The 21,745-nt window shown below is 38.5% G+C and overlaps 1 protein-coding gene across 4 annotated transcripts in view; it reads right to left on the reverse strand.

Annotated features, from left to right (window-relative positions):
• Window positions 1-21,745, reverse strand: part of SLC22A15 (solute carrier family 22 member 15) — a 141,933-nt gene that overhangs the window by 44,434 nt on the left and 75,754 nt on the right. For all 4 annotated transcript variants that reach the window (XR_005215266.1, XM_037826287.1, XM_037826288.1 and 1 more), the window contains 3 exons: window positions 19,075-19,290; window positions 15,504-15,644; window positions 12,287-12,372 (listed from right to left, as the gene is read on the reverse strand). Coding sequence is in view for 3 of the 4 variants with exons in the window: in XM_037826287.1 (XP_037682215.1) it covers window positions 12,287-12,372; window positions 15,504-15,644; window positions 19,075-19,290 (443 nt within the window). In the remaining variant the exon portion in view is untranslated. The remainder of the gene's footprint in view (window positions 1-12,286; window positions 12,373-15,503; window positions 15,645-19,074; window positions 19,291-21,745) is intronic.

Consider the following 21,745-nt stretch of genomic DNA (forward strand, 5'->3'; position numbering starts at 1 on the left):
TTGAAAAGGTACCAACCTAGCTTCAATAGCATACATGTTCTCTGCTCCCATATTCCTCTGTTTCCTCTCTTTCTGTTGTTTTTGTCCCACTTTATTACTTTATATTTTGCATGTCTGTTATCAGGAAATATGCCGTTTCCTTGTTCAATTGTATTCTGACTCTTATAGGAATTAAAGAACAGAGTTGTATTTTGAGGATAAAGTACTACTGGGTTTTGCATTTACCTTTTTTAGTTATCGTTACTGATAATCTTCATTTCTTCACACTACTCCAAGTCATTTTCTCCTGTCTTTTCCTTTCAACCTGCAGAACTCCCTTTAATCATTTTTGCAGAGCAGGTCTCTTGTTGATGAACTCCCTCAGTTTCTGTTCATCCGTGAATATTTTAAACTCCCTTGCATTTTGGAAGGACAGTTTTGCCAGATAAAGAATTTCTGACTGGGAGTTTTTCTCTTTCAGTACCTTAAATATATCATACCACTGCCTTCTCACCTCCATGGCTTCTGATGAGAAATCAGCACTTAGTCTTATTGAGGATACCTTGTATGTGATTAATTGCTTTTCTCTTGCTGCCTTCAGAATTTTCTATCTGTGGCATTTGACATTCTGATTAGAGGTATGTATCTGGAAGTAGGTCTATTAGGATTTATTCTGCTTGAAATACATTGCGCTTCCTGTACATGTATATTTATGTCTTTCATAAGAGTTGGGAATTTTTCGGCAATTATTTCCTCAAATATTCGTTCTGCCTCTTTTCCCTTCTCTTCTCTTTCTGGGACACCCATGACAAATTTGTTTGCATGCTTCTTGCTGATCACTCAAATCCCTGAGACACTGCTCAATTTTTTCTCTTCTTTTCTCTATCTGTTTTCCTGACTTTATGAGTTTGATTATCCTGTCTTCTAGTTCATGGATGATTTCTTCTGTCTATTCAAATCTGCTGTTTTTGTTGCCTCTCATGTATTTTTTTTATTTGATTGAGATCATTCACATACCATACAATTATCCAAAGATCCAAAGTGCACAATCAATTGCCCAGGTACCATCATACAGCCATGCATCCATCACCACAATTATTTTTCCAATTTATAGAACATTTTCATTACTCCAGAAAAGAAATGAAGACAAGAAAGAAAACCCAGTTCCTCCCACACCCCTAACCACCCCCCCCTCCACCAATGACTCGTAGCACTGGTATAGTACATTTGTTACTGTTGATGAAAGAATGTGAAAATACTGTCAACTGTAGTACATAGTTTGCAATAGGTATATATTTTTTCCCTATATACTCCTGTTCTAGTTTCCTAATGCTACCGGGATGCAAAACACCAGAAATGGATTGGCTTTTATAAAAGGGGGTTTATTTGGTTACAAAGTTACAGTCTTAAGGCCATAAAGTATCCAAGGTAACGCATCAACAATTGGGTACCTTCACTGGAGAATGGCCAATAGCATCTGGAAAACCTCTGTTAGCTGGGAAGGCATGTGGCTGGCGTCTGCTCTAGAGTTCTAGTTTCAAAATGGCTTTCTCCCAGGACGTTCCTCTCTAGGCTTCAGCTTCTCTCCAAAATGTCACTCTCAGTTGCTCTTGGGGCATTTGTCCTCTCTTAGTTTCTCCAGAGCAAAAGTCTGCTTTCAAAGGCCATCTCTAAAATGTCTCTGCAAGCTGAAGCTCCTCTCTCAGTTCCAGTGTGTTCTTCAAACCGTCCCTCTTGGCTGTAGCTCCTCTTCAAGACATCACTCACAGCTGCACTGAGTTCCTTCTGTTTGTCAGCCCATTTATATGGCTCCACTGATCAAGGCCCACCCTGAATGGGTGGGGCCACGCCTCCATGGAAATATCTCATCAGTTATCACCTACAGTTGGGTGGGGCACATTTCCATGCAAAAAATCTAATCCAAACATTCCAACTTAATCCCCACTAATATGTCTGCCCCACAAGATTGCATCAAAGAATATGGCTTTTTCTGGGGGACATAATACATTCAAACCAGCACACTCCTCTATTTTTAGCTTCTAGTTATAGTGTCATACATTTGTTCTAGTTCATGAAAGAGATTTCTAATATTTGGACAGTTAATCATGGACATTGTGCAAAACAAGATTCAATGCTTATACATTCCCATCTTTTAAACTCCAACTTTCCTTCTGGCAACATACATGACTCTAAGCTTCCCCTTTCCACCACATTCACACACCATTCAGCACTGTTAGTTATTGTCACAAAGTGCTACCGACACCTCTGTCCACTTCCAAACACTTACGTTCAACCTAGTTGAACATTCTGCTCATAAAAAGCAACTGCTCCCCATTCTTTAGCTTTGTTCTATATCCTGTTAACTTATTTTTCATGTCTATGTGTTTACATATTGTAATTAGTTCATATAAGTGAGACCCTGCAATATCTGTCCTTATGTGTCTGACTTATTTCACTCAAGGTAGTGCCCTCAAGGTTTCATCAACCCGTTTTTTTTTTTAAGATGGTTTTGTTCACCCACCATACTTTCTGTCATAAGCAAACATCGATGGTACCTGTATAGTACATATTATGTATTCACACCATCACCACTATCTATATAAGGACCATCTCCATTTTCTTCCACAAAGGAGGAAGAGTCAAAGAAGGTATAGAGACAAAAGAAAAATAGAAAGAAAGAAAAAAATACAATGACAGCTACAAAGCAACAAAAGAAAGACAGAATTAAACTAAAGTAGAATACAAGAGTCAGACCAACATCACCAATGTCAAGAGTTCCATACCCTCCCTTATGTACACTTCTTATAGGCATTTAGCTTTGGTATATTACCTTCATTACATTAAAGGAAGCAAAATACAAAGTTTCTATTAACTATAGTCTCTAGTTTATGTATTTTTTCCCCAATACCACCCTATTTTTAATATCTTACAAGGTTAACATTCATTTGTTCTCCCTCATGTAAAACATATTTATACATTTTATCACCAATTGTGAGTAATCTCGGTTGCATCTGAGTTATACAGTCTTAGTCTTTATCTTTCCTCTTTCCTTCCGGTGTCCCACTGCTCCTAACCTCTCTGTCAACCATACTCACAGTCATCTTGTTCAGTGTACTTACATTGCCGTGTTTCCATCACCCAAAAACTCTGTTCCAAAACCTCTCACTGCTATCTTTTCCTATCTGTCTGTAGTGCTCCCTTTAATAGTCTCTGTAGAGCAAGTATCTTGTTCACAAATTCTCTCATTGTCTGTTTGTCAGAGAATATTTAAAATTCTCCCTATTTGAAGGACAGTTTTGCTGGATATAGGATTCTTGGTTGGCAGTTTCTCTCTTTCACTGTCTTAAATATATCACACCACTTCCTTCTTGTCTCCATGGTTTTTACTGAAAAATCCATACATAGTCTTATAAAGCTTCCTTTGCATGTGATGCATCACTTTTCTCTTGCTGCTTTCAGGATTCTCTCTTTGTCTCTGACGTTTGATAATCTGATTACTAAGTGTCTTGGTGTAGGGGTATTCAGATCTATTCTGTCTGGGGTACACTGTGCTCCTTGGATCTGTAATTTTATGTATTTCATAAAAGAAGGGAAATGTTCATTGATTATTTCCTCTATTATTGCTTCTGCCCCTTTTCCCTTCTCTTCTCCTTCTGGGACACCCATGACACACATATTGGTGCGCTTCATGTTGTCATTCAATTCCCTGAGATGTTGCTCATATTTTTCCATTCTTTTCCCTATCTGTTCTTTTGTGTGTAGGATTTCAGGTGTCTTCTTCTGCAGTTCCTGAGTGTTTTCTTCTGCCTCTTGAGATCTGCTGCTGTACGTCTCCATTGTGTTTTTCATCTCTTGTGTCATGCCTTTCATTTCCATAGATTCTGCCAGTTGTTTTTTTCAAACTTTCGATTTCTACCTTATGTTCACCCAGTGTTTTCTTTATAGCCTTCGTCTCTTTTGTTATATCTTCCCTGAACTTGTTGATTTGGTTTTTGATTTGGCTTAGCATATCTCTTTGAAAATTTTTAATAGATTGTTTCATTAAAGTGAAAGAATACCTCAACTCTATCTTGATGAGGTGTAAGTTTGTTGTTTTGACTGAGCCATATCTTCATTTTTCCTAGTGTAGATTGCAGGCTTCTGTTGTCTAGGCATCTGGTTTCTGTTGTCTAGGCATCTGGTTTCCTTGGTTACCCCAGTCAGATCTTCCCAGACCAGAATGGGTTCAGGTCTCAGAATGGGGTTATATATCTTAGAGGAATGACAGATTTTCTTGTGAGATTTTCAGTCACTGTGCTTTTCCTAACCTGCCCAGCAGGTGGTGCCTGTCAGCCTGTCGCTTCCAACTGGTATAATGAGGTGTGGCCCCTTCAGTTTCTGTTTTGGCTGTTTTCCCCCAGGCTCTGGGGTTTGGTTCTGAGGGGAAAGCTGGGCCCCACCTCCTTACTCTTAGGGAAGATAACCTCCCTAGGGATTTATCATCTGCATTTGAATAGTCTCTCTGCCTCTGTTATCTTCAACCTTGTCTGGGTCAGAGTGCTTGGAATTTAAATGGCTGAGGTTCTCTCCACTGAAAATGGCTGCATTTCTCTCCTCTGAGGCCCTCAGGTTGAGAGAGAGAAAATGGGACAGAAAGCCCCCTTTTGGAGCCAGTACATGCCCCTCCCCCCCAGTTTCACTCATTGGCCAGAGGTAACACCTGGTCTTCTGGGCTCCCCCTCTCTGTACAGATGTGTCTTCTGGTTCTTTAAGGTCAGTCATCACTAAAAGCCTCTGTCTGCTTTTTGGGGGTTTGTAGCTTGTATTCATCAGTCTACATCTGTTAATTAAAACCCCAGTTGGAGCTCAGCTGAGGTGTATTCACTTGCTTGGAGAGTGAGTTTCTACCACAGTGAGCTTTTGCAGCAAAGTCTGCCATGAGGGGAGGGGGCTCTCGGTGCAGTTCTGCAGCTTTTACTTACAGATTCTACGCTGCGATCTCAGACATTCCTCCCAATCCAGTTTGTGTATGGTGTGTAGGCAGTCATGGTTGTCCCCCAGCAGTTATTCTAGATTATTTACTAGTTGTTCCTTGTTATTAGTTGTTCCAGGGAACTGACTAAATTCCACTCCTCTCTTGCCACCATCTTGCCCCTCCTCTTGAGTGTATTTTAATCTCTACTATCGTGTCTTTCATTCCCATTATTTCTCTTATGTTTCTCTTTATACTTTCAAATTCTTCTTTATGCTCACACAGTCTTAATATCCTTTATCTCTTTTATGCATATTTTTTCTTCTCCTTGAATTTAGATTTGTTTGAACTTCCCTTAATTCATTGTTCCAAATTCTGTGTCTCCTCTGAAGTTTTGTTCCCTTGATGGAGCCATATCTTCCTGTTTCTTAGGACAGCTTGTAATTTTTTGCTGATGTCTCGGCGTCTGATTATCTGGATGAGTTAACTCTGAGAGACAGTTTCTTCCTCTTGTCTAGGGTTTTATTGTTGATTGGCTCTCTGTTAAGGCTCTTTTTTGACTCTTGGTCCAACTTATTCTAGACCTTTAGAATACCCATGTTTAACTGATCAGATTTTCTCAGCTCTTCTTCATCTCATTCTTGCCCTGGACATGCGGTACAGTTTTTTTTTTTTTTTTTTTTTTTTTTTTTTTTTTTTTTTTTTTTTTTTTTTTTTTTTTGTGTGCACTTTTTGTGTAATTGTCTCACACCCAGGAAAAAACTTCCTTTCCTCTGTTCCTTCTCTGGGAATCTTGATCTTTCTGTTCGTTTTTGTGCAGTATTTTCTCCCCTCCTATGATTTGTTTAAATTCTCTCCTATTAAGTGTACCATTTTTCTTACTCTTTTCAGTTCTGGGACCCTCCTGTCTTACAGCAGTGCAGTTTAAACACCCTCCCACCCACCCACCCCTTGTTTTCTCTCTGTGAGGCTTTTCTGCCTCCAGTTTCTTCTCTGTTAGGGTATCCCATCACGGTGAGCCAGATGGGGTCAATCCAGAAAGGTAGATCAGTCCAGAAAAGCCCATTTTGCATTTATATGATCCAGTCAATAGAAACTGAATTGAGTTAGCACAGCACCTTCCAAACATGGTTTTACTGCAGTCTGTCTCTCTCTCTCTTTTATCCTCCTGGGGACCCTTTTTTATGTAGCATTCCTCAGCAGTTTGAGTTCCGGAGTTCAGCCCTGGCTCTCTGTGGACTTGTGTCACTGTGCCTGGGTATGTGTGGGGTTCTACTGCTGCTGTCCCTGGTGTCAGTGGGAGGGATCTGGGCCACTGCCTCTGAGCAACTCTCAAACTGCATGGGACTTAGTGAGGGAGAGAGTGTGGACCAGCTGATTCGGGATGGATGTTTCCCACCTGATCTTTTCCTTTTTTCTTCAATTCAGTGCTTGTGGAATCCTTTTCCAGTTTCTAACAACCTCCAGAGTTCTAAGCAAGTGGGATTTGTCCTTTTGTTCACTGAATCTCTCAGGAGCTTTCTTTCAGGGGAAGCCTTGCGTCACCATGCCGATGATATCACCTCCCAAATGGTTTTGATTTGCATTGCATTAATGATCAATGATGTTGACAACTTTTCATGTGTTTATCAACCATTTGTATGTCTTCTCCAGAGAAATGTCTATTCAAGTCCTTTGCCCATTTTTAAAATTTGGCTTTTTGCCTTTTGTTGTTGAGTTGTAAGAGTTGTAGTTGAACCTTATCAGATATGAACTGCAAATATTTTCTCCCATTCAGTAGGCTGTCTTTTCATTTCTTGATAATGTCCTTGATACCCAAAAGTTTTTAATTTTGATAAGTCCACTTCATCAACTTTTTCTTTTGATGCTTGTGCTTTTTTCATAAAGACTAAGAATCCACTGCCAAATTAAAGGTCATGAAGATATCCCTATGTTTTGATCAAATAATTTTATAGTGTTAGCTCTTATTTTTAGGACACTGCTCCATTTTGAGTTAATGTTTGCGTATGGAGTGAGGTAGGGGTTCATTTTCATTCTTTGACATGTTATCCAGGTGTCCAAGCAACATTTGTTATAAAGGCTATTCATTTTCCCCCTTAAATGGTCTTGGCACTCTTGTCAAAAATGAATTGATCTTAAATTTAAAGGTTTATATCTGGATCCTCAATTTAATTCCATCAGTCTATATGTCTATCCTATGCAAGTACCGCACTGTTTTGCTTCATGAAGCTTTGTACTAAGTTTTGAAATCAGGAAGTTTGAGGCCTCCAACTCTGTTTATGTTTTTCAAATTGTTTTGGCTATTGGTGCCTCTTGCAATTCCTTATGAATATGAGTATGGCTTTTCAATTTCTGCAAGAAAGGCCACTGCAAGTTTGATGGGGATAGCACTGAATCTATAGATCACTTTGGGGAGTACTGTGGGTAGATTTTTAATTACTGTTCTGGTTTGCTGATGCTGCCTTTATGCAAAATACCAGAAATTGACTGGCTTTTATAAAGGGGTTTATTTGGTTACAAATTTACAGTCTGAGGCCATGAAAATGTCCAAATTAAGGTATCAACATGAGTATACCTTCACTAAAGGAAGGCCAATGGCATCCAGAAAACCTCTGTTAGCTGGGAAGGCATGTGGCTGCTGTCTGCTGATCCCGGGTTATGTTCCACCTCTTCTCTCAGCTCCTGTGTGTTCTTCAAAATGTTGCTCTTGGGATGTTCTGTCCTCTCTTAAGATTCTCCAGAGAAAACTCTGGGCTATCATCTCCCAAATGTCTGCAAAAGTCTGTTTTCAACAGCCATCTCCAAAATGTCTGTCTAAGCTGCATCTGCTCTCCAAAATGTCACTTTCAGGTGCTCTCAGGTCCTTCTGTTTGTGAGCTCTTTTATAGGACTCCAGTGATTAAATCAAGACCCACCCTAAATGGGTGGGGCCATACCTCCATGGAAATAATTCAATCAAACAGTTTACCCACAGTTGATTGAGTCACATCACCATGGAAACACTCACAAAGGATTCCAACCTAATCAACACTAATATGTCTGCCCCCACAACACTGCATCAAAGAACATGGTGTTTTGGGGGACATAATACATCCAAACCGGCACAATTACCAATTCATTTTCTTTATTTGCTTATAGCTCTATTTGTATTGTCTATTTCTTCTTGGGTTAGTTTCAGTAGTCTGCATCTTTCCAGGAATTTGCCCATTTCATCTGGGTATCTAATTGGTTGGTATTCAATTGTTTATAGTATTCCCTTATACTCTATTTTATTTCTGTAAGGTTGGTAGTGATGACCCTTTTTTGTTCCTAATTTTTGTAATTTTCATCTTTTCCTTTTTTCCCTGGTCAATCTAGGTAAAGGTTTGCTGCTTTTATTGATTTTTATGAAGAACTGATTTCTACTTTTGTTGATTTTCTCTATTGTCTTTCTATTCTATATTTCACACTCTTGTGACTGGCCAATGGGAACACAAACGATTCATGGTCCTGTGTTCTAAGGATTGTTCCACCTGCTCCTTTCTGGTGGGCCTTTCCCTAGCCTCAGTAATTTTATCATGTGCATATCAGGTCCTCATATGCACAGGTCAGGTCTAGAAGTCCCCTCTGCAGGTTACTGCTCCCCAGTATTTTACCCAGAAATTCTAGTCATCTTGGTTTCCCAAGATTCAAATTCTATTTCCTTAGTTTAGCAAGAACATCAGACTTTGTTGGGCTCCCTCTCGCTTTACTGTGGCCTGGAAAACCTGAGCCAGGATACTCTCAGGGTTTAAACTGCTTGTTTCTTTTCTCTTAGGAATAATTGTTCCTGCACAGCCTGTTGACCAATGTCTGAAAACCACCCTTTTTCTTACCTTATTTGGTTTTAAAGTTGTTTAAAGCAGGAATGATAGCTGGTTCCTAGAGCATTTTATTGTCAATTCTCAAATGGTCTCTTCTTTTATCATTATTTTTTAATCATTCATTTCTGTCACTAGATTGTAAGCTCTAGAAATTGGTTCTTGTTTATGAATATTATCTTTATATAGTAGGCACTAGAGAAGTCAAATAAAGAATAAGCAGACCAAAGTTGAGAAAAGAAATGGAACTGTAACTCATTTCTTTGAAATATGCTCTTTACTTGTTAAATGACATGATAAAGTTTCCATTACAGCTGAGTTTGAGGATACTCTTTTTAACTACAAAAGAGTTCATCTAGCATGTGCCATGACTTCCTAGTGTTCAGATTCTCTGGAGGACCATAACTACCATAAATCTCCTTACTGATGAGAGCCCATTGCTGCTCTGACAACCCCGATTCTTGGACCTTATCCAATTTCTCATCAGGCAGCATTAATCCTCTAAGACTACAATGTCACTGTTTGCAATGAATATTTGGTTCTTAAATTCTAAAAAGCAAAACAGCATTCCTGAGTTTAGAGTCAGAAAACCTGAAATTTGAATTTTATAGGTGCTACTTACTTGTTAGGAAACCCTGAGCAAGTGGTTTGACCTATTGCTTTAGTTTTCTTAATTATTCCATATTTATATTCCTTATTTATAAAATGAGGTTTAATATCAAATATATTTTGCATATAAAGAGAACCCAACACATAGTTAGCACTTAATAATTAGTAGCCAGTACTGTAATCTTAATTATAATAATCCAAGAAAGAAGCGACATCAGATAAAATGTATGATGACTAATCTGTGGAATAAATTAGTGGCCACCTGGTAATGTTATCCCCAGAGGAGAACATTTTCTTAGAGGCCAGTGTGTGCAAATATGTACTGGGCACTTCTGCCTAATAATTATGGACCACATGCTGGAGAATACCAAACAATCCATTTTCTAGCTTATCAGTTGTTTCTCCTAGAGATATATTGTCACAGTACTCACAAATGCCTGAGGCAGAAAATCAAAATCATAAATAATGCTACAAAAGTTGGTGGGTAGAGGGGCATATGAGTTGACACATGTTTGGTGGGAAAAAGCAAGGGCAAATGAGCACAAAAAGCAGTGAAAAAATTTGTGGTTTCTAAGTTGACACAAGACGTCAATAGAATTTTTCAAACTAGGTATTTTTCTTGATATGAATTTATGAGAACTTTTAAACATTTTGTTCAGAACTCAGAACTTTGAAAAATTGAAGGATTTATATGAAAACCATCAAAATATTTTAAGGAATAAATACCATAGCTTCAAGGAAAGTTTAAAGAATAAATATTTTTAAGCTCAAGGAAGAGAAGATTCAGGAATAGCTAGATGGCTGTCCGCAAGTGTAGAAAAGATTATGCAAAATAAATAAATAAATAAAGGGTGACCATCTGTTCTCTATCTCTAGTGATGAATACAATGAAAAGAAATGGGCTCAACTGTAGTGGGAGAGGATCGTTCTAACAGTAATGGTTATTAAAAACAGGAAATATTTACTAAGGGATATTATGGATTTTTTTTCCCGGGAAAACTTCAAAAATAGGATAGAGGCTACCTCTCTAACAGAGGTATCATATTCCTGAGGCACATTTGGGAGTGGGAAAAGCACTCTGCTATGCTATGTTTCTTACCCAGCGCCCATCAAGGGGCACAATCAAAAAAGGGTTCAAATTGTTCTCTTACGAGTTAGAAGTGGGCAAAGAGTGTTACTATCCAGATTGGAGAACACCATCTGCATTCACTCAGGGTTTCTGTTTTGTTGTTTAAAAGAGATAATTTTAAGAAAGGGCCATGGGCAGTGTCCTAGGAGGTCAGGTTATCTGGAGTGTGCAAATAAGTAAAGTAGGAGGGAGGAAGGAAGTAAATCACCTGGCTTGCGAAGGTGTATTTAGAGTAACAATGAAAAGCTTTTCTCTATAAAGTGATAAATAGAATACTGGACTGTAGGGGGTTAAAAACAAATGAATTCCTAAGTCATGTATGAAAAACAAAATCTGCTGAACTTAGAGCTACAATGATTTGAAGCCCATTATTGTCTTGCTCAGACAAACAGAATTGGACATCTATTTCCACAAGCCTATGGCAGGACAACATCTGAGGAGTTTCTACTCTACCTGGCACTTACAGAAGTATCGATTTGCTTGGAGAAAAGAAAATAGGCAAACTTAATGAATTCTCTAGTTTCCATTTTCCTATGAAAATCAACATAAGGCTATTCTAAATATTGAGGAAAAACCTAACCAATGAGCAAACTGCAATCTGTATTCAAAGCACAGCTTCAGCCAGCAATCAGCAGCATTTAAGGTATACTGAAGAATTACGTAAGACATAGGACACATGGCCTTGGAGGGTTCAATGAGACACTGGGACAACTCACACAAGAAGCAACTTACCAAAGGAACATTTAAAGAATATGTTCCTACAGGAAATGAATCGTTAAGTTCTTCAGCTGCAATTCCAGTAGTTATCAAGATTTTATGTTAAACCATCTGACAATGATTCTCACCTGGATTGCAAGCTCCATAATGGAGCCCTATCAAAATCCCAAAGCCCCAACATGGGGCTTTTGTTGTACCATACATTGTAGCAGGTGAGTGTCTATTGTGACCCACTCCTCACTGTTGAAAATGAGTGCCAAACTACAGGTCTCAGTTCAATGGCTGCCATACCTCAGGTGAACTAGTGCAAAAACAGGCTGAGAACCAGCAGTATCTACAGCAATCAGGTAAAATGAGGATGCCAGAGGGAACTCACCCCTTTTTGGGAGAATTTTTCATTGTAGTAATGTATATACAACTCAAAATTTTTCATTTAGTGACAGTAATTACATTCACGATATTGTATTACCATCACTGATGTCCATTATCCAAACTTTTTTGCAAAGGGACCTTTTTTGAAGCTGTTTGCATGTAAAACTATAATTACATTAAAAATGACAAAGTTTTCAAAGGATGTCAACTGTCACAACTGTGAATATTTATTTTATTGTTGTTGCTGTTACTGAGGTAGCTTGGAAGTGCTGATGGAGATTTTAAAGGGTGCCAAAGCAACCACTGAGAATCAGTGACTCAATCTCTGATGTTGTAATGTGTTGGGATAAGGAGTGCAATCTGCAGTCTTGGACAAAGTTTTTTCCGGGTAGAACTAATCAGTCCACTTCATCATCAAATAAATAAACAACCTCACTAGTACTGCATCCCAGCCACCCCAGATGGTAGCTTAATAGCCTGAAAGAATTAATAGTGCACCTCTAAGCACATTATACACCCAGAGAATAGTTTAGGCAGTAGAAAGAATCTGGGCCATTATACTCGACACAACTGCTAAATAATATGTGATCACAGAAATGAAGCATGACATATGGTAATCTCTTTACTGTACTGAGATTCATTGTAATAAAAATGCTGTTCGAAACCCTTGTAGAAACTTAAAAGGCATACCTTTCTTTTCTGGAAGAAACATTACGATAAGACAGGCCAGTCCTCCTAGGCACAGAAATGCTGCTAAAGTCCGCTTCCGACCAAACCTAAATAATAAAAAGAAATTTCACATTTCTGCTAAGAATCTTAAAAACTCCTGTTTCTTTCTTCCAACCTTCCTTTTTAAATGTCTTCAGTTTCATTATATATGTTCATCTTTTTAAAAAAGTGGTTAGCAAGTGTGACTGACCAAAAGATTGACTAGGACATAAATAACCAAAACAAAGGAGAACTTTCTGATGGCAGAATCAAATGATATGTGTGGGAAAAGAACATAGACCAATACTATCTATTTCCTTGAGTGTTTACTATGTTCTAGGCACTGTTTCAAATGCTTTACATCTATTACCTTATTTAACCTTAATAACAAAAGCCTATAAGACATGTACTATTATATTCTCCATCTTCTAGAAAATGAAACTGAAACATGGAGAATGGAATTTTCTAGTTCATTTCCTTTTCTGGTTACTTGAAGTTTAAGTAGCTCAAAGTTTTGTTTTGGTTTGGTTTTTCATAGACCTTTGTTAAATCTTATCTTGTTTGTTGCTACCCCTTCCTCTCACTTAATCTCTTTCTTCATCTTCAGGGATACCTAGGCAGTGAACACCCTAACTTGTTCATATTAAAGGGGTTTGTATCAGTTTGTATGCATTATGGCCCCCAAAAAGAGCCATGTTCTTTGATGCAATCTTGTGGGGGCAGATATATTAGTGGGTATTAAGTTGGAACATTTGGATTAGGTTGTTTCCATGGAGATGCGCCCCACCCAACTGTGGGTAATAACTCTGACTGGATAATTTCCATGGAGATGTGGTCCCGCCCATTGAGCATGTGCCTTGATTAGTTTACTGGAGCACTATATAAGCTCAGACAGAAGGAGCGAGCTTGCTACAGCCAAGAGGGACACTTTGAAGAATGCACAGAAAGCTGAGAGAGGAGCTGCAGTTTACAGAGACATTTTGGAGACAGCCTTTGAAAGCAGACTTTTGCTCCGGAGAAGCTAAGAGAGGACAAATGCCTCAAGAGCAACTGAGAGTGACATTTTGGAGAGAAGCTGAAGCCTAGAGAGGAACGTCCTGGGAGAAAGCCATTTTGAAACCAGAATTTGGAGCAGACACTGGCCACGTGCCTTCCCAGCTAACAGAGGTTTTCCCAACGCCATTGGCCATCCTCCAGTGAAGGTACCCAATTGTTGATGCATTATCTTGAACACCTTATGGCCTTAAGACTGTAACTATGAAACCAAATAAACCCCCTTTATAAAAGCCAATCCATTTCTGATGTTTTGCATTCTGGCAGCATTAGCAAACTAGAACAGGGGTGTCAACAGTATGGGAAAGGGGGCTGCATCTAACTGTTGATCCTTAAAGAGGCTGTTGTCTCTGAGTTTTAGTACTTGTCTGGTATAGGAGCACTCTGGTGGATTTAAGTTTCTGAAAAGTAAACTTACTGAATGAATCTTTTATAGAATCTCAGGTAGGGACCTAGGTATTTGGGGACTACTGTTGGTAAGGGCATGGCATACTGTGGCCATTTGGGATATCTAGCTGGAGTTTGCATATGAGAAACCTCCAGGATAGTCTCTTGATTTTATCTGGGATCCTCAGCCACTGTGACTTCAGCTTGTTACCTTTCTTTTTCCCCCTTTTGGTTAAGTAGGCATTTTCAATCCCTCACTGCCAAAGTTTTATATACTGTTAAAATAAGCCTCTCTCTCTTAAAAATACAAGCAGAAAAAAATTTCTTATTATTAAGTCAAAATTCACTGACATTTATTGTACACTTTATTGAGAAAAGTAGTTTTCAGATAAGAACTCTGGACTTGGAAGAATGATAACATTAATAAGCCTCCCTTAATCGCGGCCTGCAACATCTGCCAGATACTCTGCTAGGAGCTACAATTTTAGTTCTAATTTTTATAGCAATTTTACCAGGTGGATTTTATAATGCCTAGTTTAAGGATGGGTACATTGAAGCCTTGTAAGGTAATGTGCCAAAGTCACAAAACTAATGTGTGGCTAAAACTAGATTTAAGATGAGGTCTGCCTGATTCCAAATCCAACACTCCTTCCTATGGCTTTAGACTTTAATACCGACTCTGACAGTTGTTGCTGGGAGACAGCGAAGGTCTTGAGTCTCCTTTTCCGTGTCATTTTGCTTCCTTTGACACTCAGCATCAAATGCCTTTCAGGTGACAGGCACCATGCTAGGTAGGCACCAGGGATATAAAGATATATGATACCCACACCCACAGCTTCCTTTATGGCACATCAAGTGGTCGTTAGATGTATGCACAAGAAGCCACAGCAGCACAATGGAGGGGCATATGTCACAACCAGGGATACTGGGGAAAGATTTCTGAGAATAATGCCTGAACTGACTCTTGGACCATGGTGAGAGTAAGCTGCAGTCACTTACCGAGGGGTCAGCAGAGACAACTGGAAACACCCCCTGGTAGAAAAACCTTCAGCTGAACAGAATCCAAACCTTTCAAAATACTCAGAGCTCCAAAAAGCAAACTTTACTTAGCATTTTACCTGGTGCTATTGTCATGGATTTTGGAGAATGAGAATTGACACAATCCAACTGATTCCTAACTCACACAGAATGGGACTTTTATTTGCTCTGGTCAGCGGCTAAATAACAGAAGCTCTCTGAGAAAACTCTCTAAGGAAAAGATGCTCTATAAAATAACTTTTAAAAAGTATTTTAAAGCCATGCCCACTAACAATGAGTAGCAAAAGCAGGATATATTCTCCCTTCAACAAAGTAAAGTGGGCTTAGGAAGTAAGAAAAGTCTTTCTAGTTCTTTCAGTCCTTTGTCCTCCAGTAAGAACTTCTAAATAATAGGCTGATGGACTTCTATCTAAATAAAACTAATAATCTCATCTTCTGGAACTAACAGCACACAGCCTAACTCAAAAATCCTCAAATAGTAATGCCTTTCAAAATTTTTTTAAAACCCATACAGAAACTTACAAACATGAAACCTAAGAAATACTACACTAAAAAATCAATTATAACTGTATTTGGCCTGAAAGGAACTCTAACACCACAAAGCAATTAGCAGATACACCATATGGACAAAGACAATAATACTTAGGTATATATGTTTACATATATGTATATAGGCATGTGTGCGCATATATTCTATATGGTACACTTTATCTATACTCACCATTTTTGGTTCATCAAGTAGATGCAGATAGGGTAAGAAGGAATCTCGATGAGGCCAGATAGGGCCAGGTTGACATAAATATTTCCACCTAGATCACCTGCACTCAGAGTTAGGCCATAATACACCAAACTGCACACAAACCTGCAAATGGTGCCAAAGTACCAGATGGTAAAAGAGAAGAAAGACAACAAAAAAAGCATGTTAAGAATTTACCAAAGAATTTAGAAATACAAGTTCAACATAATGTGATCTGCCTCAAGGAGTAAGCTTAACTCTGCTACTAACCTTTCTATCCCAAACTAAGTTCCTAGACTAGGAAAAAAAAAAAAAAAGAAAAGAAAAGGGCCTTGGAAATGTTTTGTGCAATATTTAAAGATTATAGAAAGCAAATGGATGGCCAAGGAAATACATTCTTTGAACATGCTTTAGTCAAGCATTTTTACATTTAATAGAAGACAATGAAACTCTTCTTACGTTCCCTAATTCAAAATCTTTGGAACATTTGCCTTAAGCAGTTGTGATGTTAACAAAATGACTCTAGAAAAGAACTCCCATGGAGGAAGCCAACAGAGTATGGTGATGAGGATGTGGGCTGAGAAGTGACTGGACCTTCAGTCGTCACCTGCAGGCCAAACAGGACTGGCACTCCCATCCCCTGATGACCCAGGCACTTCTCAGCCCATGTTCTCGGCACCATCCAGCATCCAGCAGGTGCACATACTATAGACATCAACAATAAGAATGAAGAGAGTAGGGTCAGACCTGAGGTAGCATCCTCTAAGAGCCAATTGGGGAGGTCCCTTTGAAAAGCCACTAGTTTATTGATGCAAGCTGTTCATAAAGCAGGCACTTAGGGAGATCTCTGGGTTGGCAGGCATTTTGCTAGGCATTGGACCCAGTGCTGACGAAGGCAGGCACTGAGCCAGTCTCCTTAAGTCTGGGAACTAAGTTGCCAAGAAGCAAAGCCAATCAAAGTGCCAGCCTTCAGCTCCCAGCTGGGGCTTCCTCAGAGTGAAGAGTAATAGGAAATTCTGTGCCTAGTAAATGGCATTATTAAAAAAAAAAAATAGAAACAAACAAAAGTAGAACCTTAAAACTTGCTTTACTAATATATGAAAACACAAATTTCTATACAAACCAAGTAAAACACCTGGGCTTTGTAAATTTACCAGTTTCTATGCTTTGGCAATTCAACTTGACAAGGGTTTATTAAGAAGAGGTTCTCATTTTCTGCTCCTTAGTTTTCCTTTGAAAATGTCTAATAAGCTGCACCTATAATGAGATCAAGCAGGAAAGGGAAGGCTTTATTTCTATCTCTGCTAAAACAGCAAAGTGGGCCAAGTGCTCCAGCTATTAAGAATAGGCCATAGTAATGCCAGGAGAAGGGAAGATGGGAGAAGGGAAAAGGAGACCCCAGAACTGGATTAATTATTAGTTTACCCCTCTCTAGCAAATGAGTCAGAGGCAGCAGCTACTGCCCATTACTACTTATTGGGGTGGTGCTGTCACTGTCACTCATATGCTAAGGACAATAAGCTGTGCTGTCACCAGGACATTACATGCCAAGATGCAAAGTGACACTGAATTGTCTGTTTTCCCTGTCTCCCAGGCACTCTGCATGTAAGTAGCAGGCTAAACAAATGTGAATAAATAAAGTTTTCTCAAATGTTTTCAAAATCTTTTTTACCTGCAGTAGAGACCCTCCTCTTACGTGGTGTTATTTCCTATTGTGATGTATGTGTTAGCATGTGCCTTTCTGCATTTAAAACAGAAATGCCAGTAAATTAATTCCAGCCATGAAAAGCATACATATCTATTTAAACCAAGTTGTGATGGCATGAAGTCAGGACAAGAATTCACAAAGCCAGATCAGGACAACATAGGGATGTAGTTAGCAGCTGGTGGTGGGAGAGAATGGTGAGTGCATGGGGCAAGGTAGGCCTTAATTGTCCCCATGGCTGGGCATCTGCTCTGAAGCCTCCTTGATGGCTGAGTTAGTCATTGGGATCCGTAATTACAGCTATTAAAATCACTTCAATCCTCTTTATGTGCCCCAAACAAAATTTAAAATGCTTGCATAATATTTAACAGTATATTTAGGGCATCAAGAACTATTTAAAAAGGCATATTGTGGGAAATAATCACAGGAACAGATGTTAAACACAGAGGTATAATTTTACCCCCCAGGTAAGGCTTTCTTCAAAGACAGATCGACAGAAGAGATTTTAGAGTTTTAGAGCATCTCCAAAATGAAAGGCAATACGTGGAATGACATTGTCTCTATTACCAGGTGTTTTTAACATTCTGAGCCCAGGGAGAAGAAGTTTATTTGAGAAGAGCTCCTTTGGCTTTGTAAGTCATAAAATAAACAGGCACAATCTCCCTGGCTTTTGTCCCCTGAAGGCCAGAACCCAAAAGTAGGAAAAAAAACAACTTAACAAAAAAAGAGTAAATAATCTTCAGCAAGTACGTGCTTCTTCAGTGGCAGAGGGTTTGAGTTTGATTGTCTACATGATATGCAAATACAGAGTTTTATGGAGCTCTAAGTACCTGAACATACTTTACAAATATTTGCTTCTGAATAGGGAGAACCTCAAATTAGTAGCTTCCTAAGCTGTGTTGTCAGGTTTGGCTTTCAAAGGTCCCCTTACTCTCCATGCTTGTGTCCTCCATTCAACATTTATTACCCCTCTCTGATACTCCCAGCACTGTGCTGGTTCTGTGGGGAATGCAACAACTGGAGTAACAGGGCCCCTGACCATATACAGGTGACAGCCAGTGCTCGGGTAGAAAAGGAGAATCATGATAAAGAAAAATATCTTCACAGCTTCTTATTCTCAATCTACCCCTCTTTTTGGCCTTATACATAAGATCAATTTCATATAAAATCACCTTCCCTTATTCCAACATGAAAATGTAGGCCTCCATGCAACCTTTATAGCAAGTGCATATAAATCACAGCATAGGAGTCCTTTAGGCCAGAAACTATGATGTGCATACTCGATATTGTACCAAATAACATTTATTGGTACAAGGGATATCATTTAGCCCACCCCAGTGAGTTAAAGTGAATGGGAATGCCACTCAAACTGCAGCAGAGGGTAGTGCATGCTATTGAACTACTTAATAACATAACTAAAATATGCTATTGAACTACTTAATAACAAAACCAAAAGTAGACATTTTTTAAAATCCTATTTAGAAAGTCTTCTGTTTCTAGCATGGTTTCTTTCTGCCTTTTTTTTTTTTTTTAATTTTTAATTTTCTTTGCTTAAATACTTAAATCAAATATCCCTTGATCAAAGATGTGTTTCTGATGTCTACTTAATTGATTCAAGTTCAGTAAAACTGCCTACTAGGTACCATCATCTTTTACTCATGAGACAGAGATACAAAAGCACAGGCATGCACAGCACCAGGTACTAAGGGACAGGGCCTTGATGTGAAAACAACCAAATACTGATGAAAGAGGTAAAATTTTCCACAGCTCTGAGGAAGGAATAGATTATCAATAGACCATCAGCAACCTGAATTGTTGAAGATCAACAAAACACCTCCTATATGTAGTTACCAGATGAACATCAGGATCAGGGTGTGTCCTAAGAGGATCCGGTAGCGGAACAGGTCCAGGAAACTTCCAGTCTCCTTGTAGCTTCTGTTGGCTGGATATGTTAGTGAGAACGTACACTTGAGCTTGCGGTTCCTCCTGGCAATGAGGTACAGGGCCTCTTCGGCCTCACTCAGTCGACCCTGGGAGTATAACCAACGAGGTGATTCAGGAATGAATCTGAAAGAGATGTCATTAAAGGCTGTATATTCATTAGGTACATCTGCATAGGAAGAAGAAAAATCACCTACTCAGTACATGAGTTCCCACACCACAACTGGACTCCATGTTAGGTTTAAAGCTTGACTTTCCCAATGACATGTGTGTATATGGGGGTGGGGGCATGAGGGGGGCTTACTTGCAACAGCATGCCAACATTAAGTGATGGTCTAGTTTATGAATGGAAACCAAGAACATGTTTTAAAAATAACAGTTAAGCATTTATTTTTTAAGGTTAAAGTTTCAAAATTTAATATGTAAACGGCAAGTTAAGACTATAATACTGGCTAACACAAATTCCTCATAAAATGCAGATCAGAGACATGGCTCTAAATTCCAGGTAAATGTTGTTAGAATAAGACCCTAGAAAAACTGGATTTTGAAGTTCTAAAAGAAGTCTTACAAATAAGAAACAGATATCTATTATCTCATCTGAAAAAAAATAAATTTTAAAAACATGAGTGTTTTTAAGTAGAAATATGTTATTCGAGAGGTAGAGATCATCTCAAGACTACAAATAAAAATTAAACAGTTTATCACATCTTGGCTACTTCTGGGTGTTTACTGCTTTAAAATAGTTGAATCACTAGCTTTACTATGTCCTGAGGATATTTCCTGATCCTCCAAGACCTTAAAGAATAAACATAACTTTCTGGTTAACATCTAGTTACACACACACACTTACACACACACACACACACACACACACACAGAGTTATTTTCTACGAGAACTATAGTGTTAAACATTTATATTGCCATTGATAACTCTGAACAGTTTCAAGACTTAGATAGTATGCATTTTTTTTTTGCCTTTTCACAGTTCCAGAGAGGACTTTTCAAAGACAAATGGTGGAAGGAACGTGGAAGCCTTGTTTATTGAACACAATATCAAGAACCTTTTGATCTAATTTGACATCATTTGGCTCTTTAATGTGCCTTTTATAATTTGCTGTGTCTTGCAGTAAGGATAGTGATATGGCAGCAAGCACTACAGAAATGGGGATCTTAATGGACAAACAGTCCACAAATAACCATTTATTGAGCATTTCCATTTTGTACAGAACAATGTGCTAGGTACTGAGAGGAAAGACAATGGAAACAAAAAGATAGGATTTCTCCCAGGAGTTTGCTACTGGGGAAAGAACATTCACGTACAACTTTTGATTGGCAAGAAAAGCAGGAACAAAGGTCAACAGCCATATCCTGGAAAATCCTTTTATTTACTTCTTGATTGTGGCTTGATTATTATGACTGCCACTGAAGGAAATAATCAAGCAAAACATTGTTCTGTTGGAAGCTACATTTGCCATCACTTGGATTAATTGACTCTGTCCACTGTGGGCCATATATGAAGTGCAATGGAAAATATCCTGATTAAGTCCAAATACAACTAAAAAGAACATAAAAGAAGACTACTTGGTGATGAGTATACAGAGAACAAACCTGGAATAGAAAAATAAGTGAAAGAAATGTATTAGAAAGTATATAATAAAAAGTAAAACTAAGGAAGATTGAGAAGAGAGCTAAGAAGAAAATATGACAAAATATTAACAGTCATTATCTTTGGGTAAAATAAGTCATTTCCCCCTCCTTTTAAAACTCTCTGTGTTTTCAGAATTGTTTATAAGCAATAAAAATTACTTAAAAAATTTATAAATCATTTTTAAAAAGATATTTGAGAGATATTCAGGCTTTGAAAATTTGAGTCTGATGAATTAAGAAAACTATTTTCATTTGGGGAAGGGTTTACCTTGATTATGTAAACTTAGGACCTCATATTTTTCTGCAGTTTGACCAGGCCAAAGACCTGCTGTCCTCGAAGTTGTAGTGCCATGGCCATCTTCAAAGCTATAATGTTAATGTAACCAAGTGGTTTCTGCTAAAATATGTTGTCTGAATATCTCTAATGGTAGCAGAACTTTGTGAATTAGAGAGACATGGATTTTTAGGAAAAAAAAAAGGCTATTCAAACTAAGTATTTTGAAAAAGAGGAATTTTTTTTTTAATGTTTCTGTTAAAAAAGCAAGGTATAAATCAAAATAATGTGACTTTTTCTTGTGTTACTGATGGACTAATTCTGAAGATGATTCCAAATTGTTTTCATGTCAACACTCGTCTCATAGATAGGAAGCACATGACTGTGTGGAAGGCTTTGGTGCTGGGGGAAATGCAATCATGGAGCAGAGCCTGCTATCAGAGAGCTTTCGGTTTAGAAAATATGGCTCCAGTGTGAGGCAGAAGTACGAGGCCCACTCGAGAAGTATGGGGTAAGTGCTATGGAATTTCATTACAGAAGGGGAGTGACTTGTAGCTGAGGGTATGATCAGGAAAAGCTTTATGGAAGGGGTAGCGTTTGAGCAAACCGTGAAGGCTGAGTATCAAACAAGAGAAAAGGGGCAGAAGGGCATTTAAAGAG

The sequence above is a fragment of the Choloepus didactylus genome, chromosome 2 (assembly GCF_015220235.1).
Source record: "Choloepus didactylus isolate mChoDid1 chromosome 2, mChoDid1.pri, whole genome shotgun sequence".
Taxonomy (NCBI): domain Eukaryota; kingdom Metazoa; phylum Chordata; class Mammalia; order Pilosa; family Megalonychidae; genus Choloepus; species Choloepus didactylus.